This window comes from Heteronotia binoei, chromosome 11 (assembly GCF_032191835.1).
Source record: "Heteronotia binoei isolate CCM8104 ecotype False Entrance Well chromosome 11, APGP_CSIRO_Hbin_v1, whole genome shotgun sequence".
NCBI classification, from domain to species: Eukaryota; Metazoa; Chordata; class Lepidosauria; order Squamata; family Gekkonidae; genus Heteronotia; species Heteronotia binoei.
In genome coordinates this window covers 53,511,840-53,531,149 of record NC_083233.1, presented here as the reverse complement: position 1 = coordinate 53,531,149, position 19,310 = coordinate 53,511,840, and the positions used below count along the sequence as shown (strand labels likewise).

Below are 19,310 nucleotides of genomic sequence, written 5' to 3'. Positions count from 1 at the left end.
GCTGTTGAGATATACCACAGTAACCTCCAATAATCTCTTTCTGCCCCACACCTCTTACTCTCACTCACTCACACAGAAATCTCATAGAAGGCCACCTGGCTACAACTGGGGGTGCCAACTTTTCATTGGCAGAGCTCCTATGTCTGCAACCACAGTATGATGAACAGAAAAGTTTCATCCAGCAAAAATGGAAGGAAAGAAAGAAAGGGAAAGAATGAAATGGAAGGAAAGGAAAGGAAAAGAAAAGAAAAGAAAGACATGGAAAGAAAATAAAACATAAGAGGAGCCATGTTGGATCAGGCCAGTGGACTATCCAGTCCAAAATTCTCTCATACAATGCCCAGAAAGCACCAGAATGTCCACCAGTGGGGCCAGGGCACTAGAAGCTCTCCCACTGTTGCTTCCCCCCCTCCCAGCACCAAGAGGAGGGGGGGGGAAGCAGACAGAGCATCACTTGCAGGGAAAGAAAGAAAGAAGGGGGGGGGGCAAAGAAAAAAAAGCCTTTCTCACCATCAGATGACCCCAGCTAGCAAAAATTCTGCCCAGGGATCGTTTGGTAAAAAAAAATAGCTACTGGAATGCCCACTCCACACCCCTCCCAGCTGAAAAAAACACACACACCCTTTTTTGCCATCCAGGCCTCCCCGGGAAGTCTCCCCAAAAGAACATACTGCAAGGCACAGGAAAGCTCATACCTTGAAAAACACTTCATGGGTCTACAGTGCCAGTGGACGCTAGCTTTTCTTTCAAACACTGGGAGCGGGGAAGAAGGAAGGAGAGGCAGCCCAGCTCCTCTCTGCACAACACAGAGATGGGGCAGGGCTAGCTTTGCTGGGGGCGGGGCTAGCTTTGGCTTTTCTTGTGACCCTTCCGTGGCCCAGTACCGGGTCATGACCCTGCAAATGGGAAACACTGATCTAGACAGTACCCTTTAAGAAGTATTCATCTGTGAATACAGAAAAGAGTTTAAGATGTGTTTAGACTGCATACCACTTTGGCTGCTTCAGGCACCCGAGGTGGTTTGCAGTCCAAACATATCTTAATAAAATCAAATTTTAAATTGCAATTAAAAAAAGTTAAAGCAACAACCTGAACAATACACTATAGTTAGTAGTTTGAAATGCTGGGGAAACGCCTTTGATATATGCCATTTGGTGGGTTGACCTAGTAGTGTCATGTCAGAGAACAAGAAAAATATCAGGAGTGACCCCATCCCCACGTCCCTTCGAAAATGTGTTCAGGCTCCTTCCGTGCTCCTACAGCGGTGGGAGAGTTAAGTTAAGAACAAAATTGCCCTGTTTCTAATTGGCGCCTGAGCCTTTCCCAGCATGCCGATTGCCACGTTCACCTGCTGGTTTCTGCAGAGCCAGCCCTCTTAAAGGTACAGGCGCGGGGCGACAGACCTCCTCACCCCCCGGGTTTGTTAGCAAGCCTTGAATAAAATGGGGGGGGGGGGACTCTCGATGCGCAGCTCAACAACACAGCGGCACTGATGGAAAAGTTTGGAAGAAAGAAAAGAGGTATTTTGCTTTCTCTCCGCAAACGCGACCTCCCACCGGAAGCCTTCAGAGCCGCAGCTGCGTCATGGCCGCGTACGGGTGGAGACGGGGGAATTTTGCGCATTGCTGCGCCCGCGGCCGGTTTCCGCAGCCTTGCGCCGTGGGCAGCCCCTGCGCGAAAAGCCGTTTCGGCCAGGTGGGTGCAATGTGCGGTGAGGGCGGGAGGGGGCGCCCGTGGGACAGCCTTGGCCGGCGGCTCCGGCTCGGCGCTGGGCATCTTTCGCCCCGGGGGCCTCTTGGAAGGCTGCGAAGCCCTCGCCAATTGGCTCTTTGTTGCTCCCGGTTCTGACCCGCCGGACTGCAAAGAGGGGTTCGGAGGCGGCTTAACGGGCGACGCGCGGGAAGAGGCAGGCGGCTGGGGCGGGAGAAAGAGGCTTTCGGATGCCAGCCCGGGGGCAATGCGCAAAAGCCGAGAGCGGCCGGGGCAGGCGAGCTTTGCCCGGGCTCCTGCGGAGTGACGCTTGGGGGAGCGGGACTGTCCTCGGCGGCTCTGACCCTGCAGGCAGCAGCAGGGCGAGCCCGGCCTTCCCGATGGAGCATCGTCGCTTTCCGCTGGTGAAGGTAGGGGTCACCTTGAAGATGCCGCATCCTCGGCCTGCTGGGGCTCAAATCTGTTTTTCCTCCTTCCCCCACCCCAAAACCTAGCAGACTAGTGCAGACGCGATGCCAAGCAATAATAGTTCCTTTTATACAATCATCAGACTCGCTTTTCTTGGACTGGACCACTTAGGGCTGCGGGGGGGGGGGGGACTGTTTCCCTGTGGAATAATAAACAGAATCCCAGCTCATGCTCATTTTTCAAAAAAAAGAATTGAAGAGTAGGTTGATTCCTGACCTGCTGTTTTTCTGTGTGCAGGGAGTTCTCCCCACACCCGGTTATTCAGAGTCATTTCCACCTGCAGCCTGAAGTGGTACAGTCTGGGGAAAGCTGGACCTCTTGGTTCTGTTAGCTGTGTGTCAAAGGCCTTCCTTGGATGGGAGGCTGTCATCCTGGGGATATTGATGTTGGTGGTGGATTCTTAGTTACAGGGGCTTGTAGATCAGATTATCTTCAAACATGTTTACATATTCTTTCCAGAATTGAAGTGGGAAAATTTCTACTCATCTGAAATTCCCTTCAGCTCCTCGGAAGATACTTAAATACCACCAGCTCGCTAGGATGGACTGGGCTGAAAACCTGGTTCTTCAAACATATTTATGACTGACACTTGGGAAGATTTTCCTGTCCACTTTGTACTTTGTCAAATGACATATGCTTGTTGTATGGACATAAAGTGCATGGGAAAGGTTTCGGTCAGTGAGAACCCATGTTTTGTACCTGTGAAGTTCCAAGCACCTGCCCTCTCCACCTGGGAAGGTTTCTGGTAGTAGGGCTGGGAAGCACCTTTCTGTGCCCGAGATCTTTGAGAGCTGGTGCTGGCAGAATAGGTGGCGCTGGGCTCAGTGGTCTGACGCTGTATCAGGTAGCTTCATATTTGCGTGAGGCTGAGACTTTGAAAAGTGGTTCTGGGATCCCTCTGCTATACAACAGTGCTGTGCTGTGTGCAGAGTTTTATATGGATGGGTATTTATTTATAGGAGGTTTCACAAGGAAGAAATATTTGGGATGAGACTCTCTCAGATTAACTGACCACGCCTGTAAAAAGAGAAGAGAGCCAAATAGAACAAAGATGACCTATTGCAGACCGTTGGTTGAGACATATGAGTTCATCAGGTAAAAACTTGTGAATGAGCTGCCAAAAGACAGTGGTGATCAGGGGTGGAATTCTAGCAGGAGCTCCTTTGCATATTAGGCCACACCCTGATGTAGCCAATCCTCCAAAAACTTACAAGGCTCTTTTTTGTAAGCTCTTGGAGAATTGGCTACATTAGGGAGGGTGGCCTAATATGCAAAGGAGCTCCTGCTAGAATTCCACCCCTGATGGTGGAGAGCCAATTGGGTGTAGCGGTTAAGTGCGCGGACTCTTATCTGAGAGAAGGGGTTTGATTCCCAGAATCCCCACTCCTCCACTTGCACCTGCTGGAATGGCCTTGAGTCAGCCATAGCTTTCATAGGAGTTGTCCTTGAAAGGGCAGCTGCTGTAAGAGCTCTCTTAGCCCCACCTACCTCACAGGGTATCTGTTGTGGGGGGGGGGGGAGGTAAAGAAGATTGTGACAGCTCTGAGATTCAGAGTATAGGTTGGGATATAAATCCAATATCATCTTCTTCATGCAGAGTCAATTGCAGTGCTATCCTGTCTAAAAAAGTCAGTCTGCTGTAATGAACTAGCAGCTCCCAGGGTCTGGCTCCCACAGGTGTATATATGCCTTACTGGGTTTTTGTATACTAGAGGAGGGAGCTGAATGTCATACAACAGTGTAAATGTGAACATGCAGACTGTTTCCACTGGGAAGCATTCCATTAGACAGAGCCAGTTTAAGGTTTTGATGGGCCCCATGCAGAGAGTACCAGGTGCTCTCTCCCTTCCTCTCCCTCTGTTGCACTCTATGTGCTGTTCACCTGCACATCCTTCCCACACACAACTGTTTTCTGGGAGTGAGGTTCACTCACCTTGGGCCCCAACACCTGTTCCATCTCATGGCGTGCAATGATTTGCAGTGATCTGGCGCTTAACTGAAAGTTCTGTCAGTTATGGTCCCATTCACATTTTCAAGAGTAATCACAGTGCAGTAGTTTAAATGTTGGACTAGAGGAGAGCCAGTGTTCCCTCTAAACTGAGTTAGTGTGAGCTAGCTCACAGTTTTTTAGTGTCAGGCTCACAACATTTTTAGCTCAGGAAAAATGGCCGCAGAGCAAATTAACTTATGCAGCAGCTCACAACTTTAATAATCCCAGTAGCTCACAAAGTAGAATTTTGGTCACAAGACTTCACAGCTTAGAGGAAGCATTGGAGGGGTCCCAGGTTCAGTTTCCCACTGTCATGAAATTTCACTGAATGACTTTGGGCCCTGTCACTCTCTCCCATCATAACTTACCCAACAGGGTTCTTGTTACGATATAGCAGAGAAGGCAAAAAACATGCATGCTGGTCTGAGCTTCTGGGGAAAGGAGGAAGACAAAAATATTGTAGGTAGGGACATGTAAGTTGTCACTTAATGATGCAGTCACCAGTGTGAACCGGTCCGAAGGATATAGTTATTGAATGTTCAGAATATCTGTGTGCATAATGAGAACCAGTTCTTAGTCACATATAACTTCAATAAACTTTTTTGGGTGGAAGACCACCAAAGACTGGAGTTGCTATGCAGAGTGCTGGCACATAACCTGAAAGGAGCCCTGAGTCAGGAGCCACATTTTGGGTCACCTTCATGATTTCTCAGGCCACATGCTGTCTGTGGAAGGGAAGCAATGTTTGATATGAAAACTGAGAAAGTGAGAAATCAGGCCAAGGGCAATAAAAAAGCTGATGCAGAGGAGGGTGGCCTGTCCCCACCCCACCCCTAGGACAGGACACTCTCTTGACAATAGTTCTATTCTTTGGTCTTGTGAGGGCTCATCAGAGTTCAGGCCATAATTAATGACCCCAGCATTCAGAAGAGTGACTTCCCTTCTTGGACCACCTAGGAATCTGCTTTTCAGTGGAAAGTACCCTGGAAACCTAATGTTGCTACCATGGCGATCAGCTATCTCCAGGCTTGCCACTGTGGCAAATTAGTTGCAAACCCAGGAGGGGCCATCAAGCTCTGCCCAGTCCTTTGTTGAACCAGGCCAAGCTGGTATTCCAGGCCTAATCATCCCAGGTTGAGATTTCCCTTGCTTTCCCTGTACTTTTCAACATGGTTAATCATGCCCATATTTGGAGTTCCTTCTGTCTTCCTGTAGGGGTCCAGGAAGGGGTCTAAGCATCTGCCTGAGATCCCCAAACCCCATTAGGTTTCTTTTCTGTAGGTGGATAGAGTCTGGCTAGGGAAGTCAGGCCTCCAGAGGGAGAGAAACACACAGGGACCAGTTGCCTTTAACTAAAAGTATTCATTAATTCTAAAACCATACATAAGTGATGCTCAGTAGCATATATTCAATATCAGTACCCCATAACATATAGAAAATCCCATAGCTAATATAATTTACCCTTCAGCTTTAGTGTGACTCTTTGCCATAACTTTTTCAGTTTCAAACGTTAGCCTTTTCCTTTGGTGTGTCGGCCGGCACCTTCTGCCCTGCCCTGCACCCATTTGCCTGAGCCAACTTTCTGCACTTTTTTTTTTAGAGTGCTGCTGTCACAGAGTAGGTCAAGTAGCCACCATATCTTTTAAAGCATTGTGAGATGTCTCTTAGCATGTAGAGTGCAAACAGGATGCTTGCCTAGCTACAGCATTTTACTTGATCTTCTGTATGACCCATTAAACTAACTCAGTTATCCCACGTGACTTTAAAAACAGCATCGGGAGCAGTTACGTCTGTTGCTGGGTGGCACAAAACTATCCCCCTTTTGTTTCTGTTTACAGTCAGTCTGGGGTGTGTGTGTTCTTTTGGATTTACCACATGCTTTTGGCTTTTAGCCCCCATGCCTGGCCATCAACTTGAATAAAGATGGCACACCTGTGTCTCATGCCGCTCTCATTTGCTGAACCACACAAGGCACCCTGAGAGGGCACCTCTCCGGTGTCTGTGAACCAAAGTGCCAACTATATTGCAGACATGAGGCAGCCCAACTTAGGGGCTCTGGATATCTGTAGTAGACTAAAGAGAGAACGCATATCTGCTTGGGCCTGAGGGCAATCTATTACCTTCTTTCCCACTCTCAGATAAGCATAAATTTCTCAGACCTTCTAAACTCATCAAGTATGTAAAAGGGGCTTGATCAGAAGGTCTAGCTCCAAAAGGTCTTGCCTTTGTCTCCAAAGGGGGAACACTCTTGCTAGTTCCTGGTTCTGCTCCTGGAACTCCTCCTTTTACATAATCTTGTCAAGATCTTGTTGTCTAAGCTACAGCTCTGCTTCCCACCTATTGTCACTGCTCTATGACTCCAGGAACCAAGACAATATTATTCAGACATCCACTATTGTTGGGGCCACCTTCTTTCAGGATGTCCCCATTAAGGAACAATGAACTTGTTTTTTTTAAAAAAGGGAAACCTTTTGCTGAGGATTCCAGACCCACCTTTTTTGAGGGTGTTCCAGATCCGCCTCTTGCTGAGCATTCCAAACCCACCTTCTGTTCCAGTTTCAGCCAATCCCTGTCGTTTGCATCAGTGCCCAGTAATCAAGCCCTCTTCCCACACTTTTTCACTCAAAGATACATTTTAAATATATGTGCCTGAATGCACATCCACATGTTCACTCTAAGGGCGGCCATTTTCTGAATTGCACCCCCAAGTGCCTTGTGCTTGGACCTCTGAAGTTGTGCATGCTGGTTTCTCGCACCTCCCCTCTCTCCATAGACTTCTGCACATCCGGGTGGTAAATATTCCTGCTACAACTCCCTCCCTTGTCTTATTTCCCATTTCAATCTATTTTTTCATAGTGTACTTGTATGTATGGTTTATAATTTGCTTAAGACAGTCTTTGTTAATTTGAAATCAAAGTCAGTAAGAAGTTTTGTCCGTCAACTGACCTGTTATACATAGGTGATGTTTCTCGCCTGTTATTCCTGTCTGTCATATTTGATCTCACACTAATTCCCCCATCTAAATTTGAAGCAAGGCAATTCAGGTTACACTTTGCCGTTCAGAATTGTAATGGCTCAGTTGCAGTGAGCAGAGGTAGGTAGAAATTGCCAAGCTGTTTTTTTTTTTTAAACTGAGCATAAGCCTGAAAGGTTTGTTAAAGAGGCCTTAGCAAAATTGAACATGGTCTTGCTCACATTGTGACTGTGCTCCCAGGCTTTACTCATTATGGAAATGGAAAGGAAACTAAATGAGCTGTCTTTCAATGTGAGTCTCTAGAGAAATTCAGGCAAAGTCAAGTTTTTAAGAGAGAAATTATTGCAACTAGGTCTTGGTGTGACTGGCATGCAGGTACTTTGTTAAAAGGACAAAATGTATGAACCTTTGCTCTAAATTAGCTTTTTGTTGTTGGGAGGTAATTTGTGTTGCGGCTATTAAATGCATGTAATTTCCTTTCTGGACCTGCTTACATGCTAAAAAATCTTTTGTGAGTCAGGTGGCTGATTCACACCTTCATTGAAAGCTTTAATTGTTGCTGTTCTCAGCTAAATGTATAGAGGCACAGCAAGCCAGCTGCCCTTGTGATTACTGAATGTTCCAGAGAAAAGCACTGGTTTAAACGTTTATTTGCATTGCAATTTTAACCAGGAAAGGCCATTCACCACGGATGTGAGGAACAAGTTTTTGTACAAAATGTGTGTGCTTCTCAGTTGCACAGGCATATTTCAACTGAAACTTCTTTCTTGCCACTTTGTGGCAATCAGAAAGGGATCCGGTTCATACTTCTGAGGATTAGCCATTAGGTTTGTGGGCCTTTTGCTGGCTTCCCAGATTCCAGTGATTCATACCTTATACACCTACACCCCAGATGCTCTGGTTCTGTGGATTCAGCTTCTGGGACTCATTTCCAGTTAGGATGTTTCCCTAATTGGCCTAGCCTAAGAGCTTAATTTTTAGCAAAACAGGCATCTGGGTATGTCTACAGTTCCTCCTGTCAAACTGCAGCTGGATTAACAATTAGGCCAAGTAGGTACTGGCCTATGGGCCTCACACCTTTAGGGGCCCTACGTTGGCTCCCCCCCCCCCCCCGTTTCCCCCCTGCTTGCAGCCCTCCCAGCCTGCATGCACAGCCAGCAACTGAGCCACTCTACGCCCAAGTTACCTGGTGCGGCTGCTTCTGGCGACATGGCCAAGTTTGTCTCTCTCTGCCTCTCCCCCACAGCTTTATCAGAGGGGCTTTTGAGAAGTTGCCAGCAGGCTACAGAGAGGGCAGTGGGGTGGGTGCTCCAACTCTGAGATAATTTGCCAGGGCCCCCCGAGTTTTTGACTGCCTAGGGGCCTCCACAGAGTTTAGTCCAGCACTGCTTCAAGCCTGATTTCTTGGGGTGGGGAAGGGGACTCTGTCATGACTCAGTAGTAAAGGAAAAGCATTCTGCAGTTTCTCAGAAGTGTGGTAGATTCAGGTAGGCGGCCGTGTTGGTCTGAAGCAGCAGAGCAAAGCTTGAGTCCAGTTGCACTTTTAAAACCAGCAATGTTTAATTCTGAGTTTAAGCTTTTGTGTGAATGCACACTTCATCAGATACTAAGAGAGACAGCGGTGAGCAGTACCCAGAGTAGCAGACTAGGACAAGTGCTCCCTCTAAGCTGAGTTAGTGTGAGCTAGCTCAAGGTTTTTTAGCCTCTGCTCACACATTTTAATCTTAGCTCAGGAAAAATGGCCCTAGAGCAAACTAATTTATGCAGAAGCTCACAACTTTAGTGCCAATAGCTCACGAAGTTGAGATTTTGCTCACAGGATTCCAAAAGTTAGAGGGAGTACTGACTATAGGACCAAGTTTAAATCTTCACTGTATCGTGGAAGCTAGCCAGATGATCTTGGTCCCATCACCCTAACCTGCCATACAAGGTGGTTATTTTAGGGGTAGGGTGGAAGAAGGGAGAGCAATCTTCCCCTCTTCTGTATGTGTATGGTGATTCTTGCATGTATTGCTTTATCTTGAGTCTGTGTACTGTACTGTATTTTATTAGCATTCAATAAAATGTTTTTTTTAAAAAAAAGAAGGGAGAGCAATGTGATAAGCTGCTTTGAGTCCCTGTGAAGGAGAAAAGCAAGATATAAATAAAATGAGTGTCTTCATCATCTATGCCTTGTTTTTTTTCCAAGGCTGAGCCCTGACATTGAAAACAGAGGGCAGGCTGAAGCCTGGCATATTTTGCCACCCTGCTAGGGATGCCGGCACAGTCACTCAAAGCTTCTTGTGTGTCTCCATAGTGCCTGATTGTTTTGGATGCTTTTGACGGGTGTTCCCCCCCCCCGCCTTCTCACTCTGCCCTTCTTCCTCCCACAGGAGAAAGCCGCGGATGAGTCGCCCTGGGCGGGCCCACAGAGAGCACCGGCTTCCTGCCCTCATTCACTTTAACATTGCACACTCACTTCAGCTGCTGCTGTTGCACTGCCTGCTGATGCCAGAGGTGGAGCTTCTCACCAACCACAGAACCATCAGACTTTCCACTTGCTTCTCTCTCCATCTGGTATCTGTTTGCACAATGGATTCAGCTCAGCCAGTCCTGGAGCCGGCCAGTGTATAAGGAGGGCAGGCCGGTAATAAAGCAGAAGAGCTTTGCTGGGTGTTTAATTGTAGGCTCTTTGGTCATCTAACCAGTTCCACAGAATTGCCCTGAGACCCATCCCATGCCAAGCAGTCACCGGACGGCTGTCTCATCGGAGCTAAGGCAGAGGATACTAGGAGCTGAGATGACCACTTGCTTTCCGTTTGAAGCAAACTTTCCCCCAGTTCCAGCTTCTTGTTGTTTCTTCGGGGAAACTTCCAAGCAAGCCAGGGAGCCCCACCAAGCCGGAGTTGGAAACTTGATCCTGGTGAGTCACGGGGAGTGACTTTTGGAAAAGAAACAGGAGTAAGAATCACTCTGTGGGCACCACGGTCTGCCAGAGGCAGTCAGCTGAGGAGCGAGAGCCTGCTGCAGCAGCGAAATGGGAATATGATATAAGGTGACCCTCCTCTGGGGTGCCTCCAGACTCAAAGCTGCTTGGAAAAGGACTCTCTCCCATTGGTGGTAGGCTGTCATCCCCAATGTGCCTGCCCTCTCAGGGGAGAAATGAAGCAGGAATGAACTCTGCGGATGGAGCGTGGCCGCGCTCTCCTTGGAAGCCAGGTTCAGGGAAGCATGGGGGGCGGAGGTCACCCCCTCCATCTCTGCACGCCGTTCCCCTCGTGGCCACTGTGTTCGTCTGGTTGGTCACCGGCACGACCATGTCCAGCCTCAACAAATGGATCTTCGCTGTCCACAATTTCCGGTACCCTGTGCTGCTGTCATCCCTGCACATGCTGACCGCTGTGGTGGTGGGCAAACCTTTGGCCAGGCTCCGGGCTGGGGGGAGTGGGAACCCCACACTTGGCCCTGAGGCCAAGGCCCGGGTGTTCCTACTCAGCTTGACTTTCTGCGCCAGCGTGGCTTTTGGGAACTTGGGTCTCAACTATGTGCAGCTGGACTTTGCTCAGATGGTGTATACCACCACGCCGCTCTTCACTCTGACCCTCTCCAAGGTGCTGCTGGGGAAGCACCACCACCCGCTGCAGTACGCAGCCATGGGGCCCGTTTGCTTGGGTGCCTCCTTGAGCATCATCGGAGAGGTGCAGTTCGATCAAGCTGGGTGCTGCTTCCTCTTTGCTGCTACTTTCCTCCGTGGGCTGAAATCCATCCAGCAGAGTAAGTCATTCCAGGGGCCTCTGTGTATGTGTGATATGAGTCTGTTGTATGGGCAGAATCTCAGCTTTCATTTTTAAAAGAACAAGTTTCTAGTTCTTATGGCTAGATAAGTTTGAAAGAATACAGCAAGGCCTGGTCACATCTCGGAGACCAGCAGAATGCTTTCGTGGGGCTTCCGTGCCCATTGAATGTCCTTGCCTCTCCCTGTAACTGGTCTGAATAGATTATGCACTGTAACCAATGCTAATTACGCAAAGAGAAATTATGCAAGTTTTCTTAATTTACCTGGGGTTGGATCCAGCTAGCTGTTTCTACTCCCAACTGATTCAGCATTTAGCACTTGCCTCTCTTCTGTGCGGAATTCCTCATGGCAGCTCTTTTCCATGGATTCTGCTTTGGCATCTCTGGAGCGGGATTGTGTGTTCCCTGCTTGCTCCCTGCCCTGCGCTATCTTGAGAGCCAAGAATGAGACCAGGACAAAGACTAATGCAGAATCTCTCTCACTTTAATTCCTCTCCTTAAGACTGCCACTTCCATCCCACATGGCTTTTGTCTGTGTGGATCTCATGATCCACAGCATACCCTTGCAGGTGTTCAAAGGGGGCCTTCCCCCCTTTTTCTTCAGTGTAAAAGTTGGTTGGATCCAGCCCATGGTTCATGCAGGTTACAGCTGTTCTAAAGGCAGATGGTTTTAGCACAGAGGGCCATTTGAATCCCTTGTTTTATATGTCTACAGTTCTGGTATCTGAATCTCTTGTTTTAGTGCTGTGTTTAAGTAGAAAGAAAGACAGTGATTCCTGTGAAGTGTGATCTCTTTGCCTGGGGAGCTGCTATGGGAAATGCTTCATTCATTGCCCAGTTCTTGCATTGGCAATGGAACACACTCAATTTATCACAATTTTGAAATAATGTGTAGAAGCCGCGGCCCTGTGTTGTGTGCCAGGGCTCCAAATCCTGTTGCGAAAAAGCAGATGAAGCTCAGTTGTAACGTTATTATGCCCCAACCCCACCCCATCCCACCCCTAGTCTACATGTTAGGACAAAATGGGTGTGTGTTAGGTTTTCATTTTTCTAGAAATTCGGGTGTGGGTCCAACTCCCTCTAATTTCTGTTTCATTGGGCCCTATTTTACTGTGCTTTAGCTGAATCAGAAGCTCCACCCTTGGGGACTTGCCCTGATCTAATTCTTGCAACACCGCCCCCCCCTGCTCCCAGCACCATTCATCTTTCCTAGGCTGATCTCAACCAATTTGGGGCACTGAGGTGGAACATACTGATGGGAATATCTCTCCCATCCACCCATCAACATGGGACACAATCTCCCCAGGGCATTCCCCTATGCAAGCCTGATGGAAATGAGTGGTAATGGTGCAAGGGGCCTGCTATGTGAATGGGGACATTGGCAGGATAATGCCTTGGTAAATTTCATCTGGCTTTTTCTGCTCTAGCACCATTAACGGCACCCCAAATCAGCCTTGCGAGGTGGCTTTCTCTCCTTCCTGGGTTAGAAGGGCCTCTTACAAACTGAGGATAATGACTTTGATAGGACCGATGATCTGATTCAGTATAAGGCAGCTTCGTGTGCCTCTGTCATTCACAAGTCAGCCAAGGTCGCTTTGTACTCTGTTTTGTGTGTGGCATGGGAACCCTTGTATTTGTCTCCATTCCAGGAAGGGATCCCCTCTGTTCCTGGACAGTGGAGGCTGTGGCAGTGTTTACAGCACTAGTGCTCTAAGACAGCAGGTCTGCACTGGCCTTTGCATTTCAACACAGTGCCAAAGTGAGATCAGACTGCTGGCTGTCCTGTGAGAAATGGCTCTCATGCTCCTCTTCTGCTCCACCTGAAACATTTAGTGGTGATTAGAAGGATACAAGTTGATAAATTCAAAGAAGAAACCACTGTATGAAGAGCGCAGATTTTTTAAAGTGCTTTTAAAATTTTCTTAAATAAAAAACCTGTTAATACAAAAACACTTTGAAGTCCATGTTAATAAATTATCAGGGCTTTTTTTGAGCAGGAACGCACAGGAACACAGTTCCTGCTGGCTTGGCGTCAGGGGGTGTGGCCTAATACGCAAATGAGTTCCTGCTGAGCTTTTTCTACAAAAAAAGCTCTGTAAACTATTATATTATTATAAACAGTCACAAGTCTGAAGATCAATAGTCCTAAATGCCTATGTTGATAAATACATGGAGAAGAAAAATAAGAATATAAGAACATAAGAGAAGCCATGTTGCATCAGGCCAATGGCCCATCCAGTCCAACACTCTCTGTCACACAGTGGCTAATAGCCACTGATAGACCTCTGCTCCATATTTTTATCTAACCCACTCTTAAAGCTGGCTTTGCTTGTAGCTGCCACCACCTCCTGTGGCAGTGAATTCCACATGTTAATCACCCTTTGAGTGAAGAAGTACTTCCTTCTATCCATTTTAACCTGACTGCTCAGCAATTTCATTGAATGCCCACGAGTTCTTGTATTGTAAGAAAGGGAGAAAAGTACTTCTTTCTCTACTTTCTCCATCCCATGCATAATCTTGTAAACTTCTATCATGTCACCCTGCAGTCGACGTTTCTCCAAGCTAAAGAGCCCCAAGCATTTTAACCTTTCTTCATAGGGAAAGTGTTCCAACCCTTTAATCATTCTAGTTGCCCTTTTCTGGACTTTTTCCAATGCTAAAATATCCTTTTTGAGGTGCGGTGATCAGAATTGCACACAGTATTCCAAATGAGACCGCACCATCGATTTATACAGGGGCATTATGATACTGGCCGATTTGTTTTCAATTCCCTTCTTAATAATTCCCAGCATAGCGTTGACCCTTTTTATTGCAATCACACACTGTCTTGACATTTTCAGTGAGTTATCTACCACGACCCCAAGATCTCTCTCTTGGGCAGTCTCTGCCAGTTCACACCCCATCAACTTGTATTTGTAGCTGGAATTCTTGGCCCCAACGTGCATTACTTTGTACTTGGACACATTGAACCTCATCTGCTATGTTGACGCCCACTCACCCAGCCTTGACAGATCCCTTTGGAGTGCCTCACAATCCTCTCTGGTTCTCACCACCCTGAACAATTTAGTGTCATCTGCAAACTTGGCCACTTCACTGCTCACTCCCAACTCCAAATCATTAATGAACAAGTTAAAGAGCATGGGACCCAGTACTGAGCCCTGCGGCACCCAACTGCTTACCGCCCTCCACTGCGAAGACTGCCCATTTATACTCACTCTCTGCTTCCTATTAATTAGCCAGTTTTTGATCCACAAGAGGACCTGTCCTTTTACTCCATGACTCTCAAGCTTACTAAGGAGCCTTTGATGAGGAACTTTATCAAAAGCTAAACAACATCTATTGGGTCTCCTTTGTCCACAGTTTGTTCACCTCCTCAAAGAAATGTAACAGGTTAGTGAGGCAAGATCTTCCTTTACAGAACCCATGCTGAGTCTTCCTCAATAACCCGTGTTCATCAATGTGCCTACTCATTCTGTCCTTGATAATGGATTCTACCAACTTTCCCGGTATTGAAGTCAGACTGTAATTTCCTGGAACCCCTCTGGAACCATTTTTAAAGATGGGGGTGACATTTGCTACCTTCCAGTCCTCAGGAACAGAGGCAGATTTCAATGAAAGATTACATATTTTTGTCAGGAGATCCACAAGTTCAACTTTGAGTTCTTTCAGAACTCTTGGATGTATGGCATCCGGACCTGGTGACTTATTAGTTTTTAATTCGTCTATCAGTTGTAGGACCTCCTCTCTTGTCACCTCAATCTTTCAGTTTCATCCAAAAAGTCAATATAAACCATCAAATGTTATTTCAAAAATTCCATTCAGAAGAAAGATTCACATGAGGTTCCCAGGTACATTCAGTACACTAAGGATTATCGTCCTTAGTGAAATATATGCATTAGAAGTAATATTCAAAGATAATATTCCATAAGCATCACAAAGATCTTTTTTAAAGATTGATGACAGCCACAAATATGCCACTAAATACTTATTAAGCCCGGGCACCATTACACAAAAAGTTGTGAAATAGTGCCCTGGCTTAATAAGATAGACTTGTGACTTTATAATAATATTAGTTTATTAATAAGGACCTCAAATGGTTTGTGTATTCATAGATTTATTGCTTAAAAATATTTTACAAACACTTTTTAAAAATTGAGCACTCATACAGTGGTTTCCTTTTTGTATTTACAAGCCTTAACATGAGTTGGTTTTTCACAGGACATAGCTGGTTTCTCTTGCATCCTCTGGACTGGGTTCTAGCAGCCTGCCCCACCCTTCCTCCAAGGGAGCAGCTCATGAGAGTTCGAAAGCTAAGCAGGGTCAGCCCTGGTTAATACTTAGATGGGAGCCCGCCAGAGAAGTCCAGGGTTGCTATGCAGAGGCAGGCAGTGGCAAACCACCTCTGCTTGTCTCTTGCCTGGAACGCTCAATGGAAGGGGTCACCAGGAGTCCACTGTGACCCGATGACACGCTCTCCTTCTTTCTCTTCCAAGGATCTCATGGTAGCACCCATAGCTGACTCCTCCTCTGTGTTATCCTCACAGCAAGGTAGCTTAAGGGAGTAGGGAGAGCCTGGCACCAGTGAGTTTTATGGACAAATAGGGATTTGAAGCCAGGTGTCTCCCAGTCCTAGTGGAAAGCTCTCATTACGATACTCTCCTGCTCTCCCCCACAGGTACACTGCTGCAGGAGGAGCGGATGGACTCTCCTACTCTGCTGTGCCTGACCTCCTTGCCCAGCTTCTACATCCTCTTCACGGCCGCCGTCTTGCTGGAAGTTGGCCCCTCCTGGGATGGCACGCTGACCTCCAGCAACAGCCTCTGGCTCTGCATCCTGCTGAGCTGCCTGGGCTCGGTGCTTTACAACCTGGCCAGCTTCTGCGTCATCTCGCTGACCTCCGCCCTCACCATCCACATCCTCGGGAACTTTAACATTGTGGGGAACCTGCTGCTCTCCCACGTGCTCTTCGGGAGCCACCTGACTTTGCTGGGCTACGCGGGCATCACCCTCACCCTCGTAGGGGTCTTCATGTACCATCACTGTGACCGCATCGCCAGCTGCTGCCATTCCTTGGGCAGGCGAGCCAAGCGAGACTGAACTGGGACTCCTGTCAGGCTGGCCGGGACTGCAGCTGCTCAGCCCTGATTGAAAGAGGAGACCAGCTGAGGCTTTGTGTTTAAATAGGGCACTTGATCCGCACAGGTAGCGTCCCAGTTTAAACAAGGCCTCCTCGTGCAAGGGCAAAATCCCTGCAGGTGATTTAGTTTCCCTCAGCCAGCATCACGGTTAAATCCCACCTGAGCTCTGTTCAAGCACACGTGTCTGTCCTCTACCAAATACCGTATTAGCTGCTCTTGCAGCCTGCAGGAGAGAGGGCAGTGCTGATTAGTGGCTAGAAGAGTGTTGAAAGGGTTTAGCCTCCCCAAATAATTAACCCTCAAGTTGCCTGACACTATTACACTGGGCAGGAGCAAGAGGGCTCTGAGAAATACCTCCTTTGCCTGCTGCAACTGAAGAGCAGCGTGCTTGAATTCTCCCCCACTTGTTTAAAAACCTCTTTACCTACGGAAAGTTCACTTGTCAGGGAGGATCGTTTGAGCACATTCTTCTTGGCATGCTGCTTTTCTGTATGCAAAGTCTCCTCCCTCCCCCCCCCCCCAAGCAAGACAGTGTTCCCAGCTCTATTCCCAGGGACAGCATGTTGAAGCCACAGAGGTAGCCACCTGCTCCCTTGTCCTAGTTCAGAGGTAAAAGTGTGGATTATTGAAAAGGAATTGGGAAGGGGGAAGGCATCAACCAAAGGCACAGAATTAAGCTGCCATGTGCAGCATGGAGGTAAGGTTAGCTATTACACAAGACTGGCAAAAGGGTTTGGGGGGGGAGGTTTAATGTTAGGAGTCCGAAGTTCTGTCTGGCACTTCTGATTCCTGCAAGCTACATGGCAGCTGTACTCATCCTGGCTTCTTTCTCCACCAGCTGATACAGCAGCCTGAAGGAATTGTGGTGTTGGTGCACAGTATTCCTTTCCTTGGATGCTGCTCCCTGTCTCTCCCATTTATATTAAAGCACTGATACAGCTGTGTGGAGAAACCCCCACGTAGGAACATGCCCCGGTAGATGAAGTATTGCACAAGGTCAGGGGGCTCTGTTCCTGCTCGCTGCTGCCATCTGCCAGGTGGAAAGTCTAGTGTAATGGTATCTTGTTTGTACGTTTGCCCTCTGCTGGGCAGAGCAAATTTAATGTCTCTGTGCATGCCTACGTGGGCATGCCTGCCCATCTCTTGCAGTCCTTGCATGGATGGGATTCGCCTCTGGCCTCCTTGGAGTGGGTGTTCCTTCACTACTTTGCTCTGCTGGACAGAGCACAGCAGCCCCATGGGCTGTGTAACTGGTTGTTTTTACCATTTTGTGTGGAGTTTTCGAGTATGCTTCCACGTTTTGTTTTCTGCCCAGAATGGAATACGTAAGACGCTTGCCTTTGTGTGATTACTGGGTGAATGGAGACTTTGGGGCCTGAGTGAATGCATTATAGATCCATTCTGCCTACACACACACACAGACACTGTTGACTGCCATCTTCTTTCAAAGGCCATCTCTTCAACCCACTGGTGTGGTGTGGTCTTGTCAGTATTACTGTCCACAGAGTGAAAGATTATCGGCTACAACACATTCTGAAGTAATAAGGGCTGCTCTACACATGCAGATAAATCAGATTCTTTGGCTTACCATTTCATTCTGCTGATGGTGGGCTGCATGTTTGAATTCTGCCCATTTTTAAAAAATGGAAAGCTAGCATGTCAGGGAATGGCTTCCAGCTTTCCTCCTGATGTGTTAGTTTCTACATGCAAGGAGGTTCTCCACACAAACACAGGAGAGAGTTCAAGTACACAACTCCCTCCTGCCCACCTGCAGTTTGAAATGTAACTCTGGGTCACATGATTTATTTGCAAGCGTAAAATCCCCCTTTTCTTTTAAGATGTCTTTTCATTTCCCTCTTTCGGCTCCAGGCCATTTCACACATTACATTTCCTCCAAACTGCTGTTTGGAAACTGTCCCAGCATTGGTTTGTCATTGTTGTATGGGCAAAGGCTACCTGACATGCTACATTCAACAGTGCACAAGAAATAGGCTATGTGCTTAAACGCCATCCATCCATCCTGTGCATGAGATTTCTTCAAGGAGGTCAGGGTTACTGGGGAGGTGGAAGGGGTCATTGTTCGTGTAGCTTTCAAACTCGGGCATATGTGCATTTCCTTTCTTGGATTTAGGGGGAAACCTAATGAATGAACTGACCCTGCTGTGCCACTCTAGTTGAGGACTAAGCTGCTAGGTAAACAGATGACCATTGTATAGCCAGCCACTATCACATTCAACAAGAATGACTATGCTTAAGCGACAAGTGTTTTCTCCAGTATTCAAGTCATTGTTTTCTAGTAAGCTGTGGGGGATGGGGAGTGTTGCCTGAGACATTATCTGTCCATCTCCCATTTTGTTGCCCATAAGCAGCCACTGGCTGGGGAGGCCATAGACTTTCCACTTGACAAAAGGACGGTGATTGGCCAGAACAGTATGGCCAGCCTGCGGAAGGCCAGAAAACCAGCTTTGATGAAGACTGGAGCATCAATGGCTCTTGGATGTCAATGTTTACTGTCCTATTTGGTTTTGGGATGACTGTGGAAAGGGAGCAACCCTTTCTCCTCCTCCCCAAAGCGCCAGCATGGGAGTTCAGCACTCTGGTCCCTTGCTAGATTTCTAGAGCAGCAACTGGCCTTGGGGAACTGGTTCCCTTAATCCTAGCTGCTCCCAAGGTGTGATGGGAGTTGCCATCATTGAGGAATTAGAGGATGGAGGTGTCACCTTCTCTGACTGTGCGTGTGGTTTGGCGTCTTCTTGGATTGTATCCATCCTGTTTCATGAATCACAAATGCTCCCACCCCCCCTTTCTTTGTAAGTAAATATGTATTGTGCCATTTGTGATGGTGGTAAAGCCCAGCTCCCCTCCTCCTCCTCCTGGCACCACAAGTGCACAAATGAGGCCAGGCCGGCATCTCCAATTACGTTTGCCCTTCAAATAAAAGTTCTATTTTTGTCTTACTCTTGTGTGCTTGAATGACCTCAGGGAGGGAAGGAGAGATAGTGGGAGGCAAGAGAGCACCAGCCCCACCCCTCCATCCCTGATCCCTTACAAAGGAGGGGGGAGTTGAGTATCTCAAGAAGCAGCTATTTCAGTAAAGGAAATTGCCTGGCGTTTCCAGCGGTTTTGGCTTCTAGCATGTACATGTTGCCAAAGTAGGCTGGCTGGCTTCGCTTTCCTTGCCGGTCACAGTTGGTTGCTATGGCACCCAATACTACGCAGGGCCACCCACGGGTTTCCAGTGGCCTGGAGTGAAACT

The 19,310-nt window shown here is 47.7% G+C and overlaps 1 protein-coding gene across 1 annotated transcript; it reads left to right on the top strand.

Annotated features, from left to right (window-relative positions):
- The first annotated feature begins 2,063 nt into the window (after nt 1-2,063).
- SLC35E4 (solute carrier family 35 member E4) lies at nt 2,064-19,008 on the top strand. Its single transcript, XM_060249852.1, has 3 exons — nt 2,064-2,120; nt 9,515-10,895; nt 15,592-19,008. The coding sequence occupies exons 2-3, from the start codon at nt 10,259-10,261 to the stop codon at nt 16,011-16,013; spliced, it is 1,059 nt and encodes a 352-aa protein (XP_060105835.1). The 5' UTR covers nt 2,064-2,120; nt 9,515-10,258; the 3' UTR covers nt 16,014-19,008.
- The last annotated feature ends 302 nt before the right edge of the window (nt 19,009-19,310 follow it).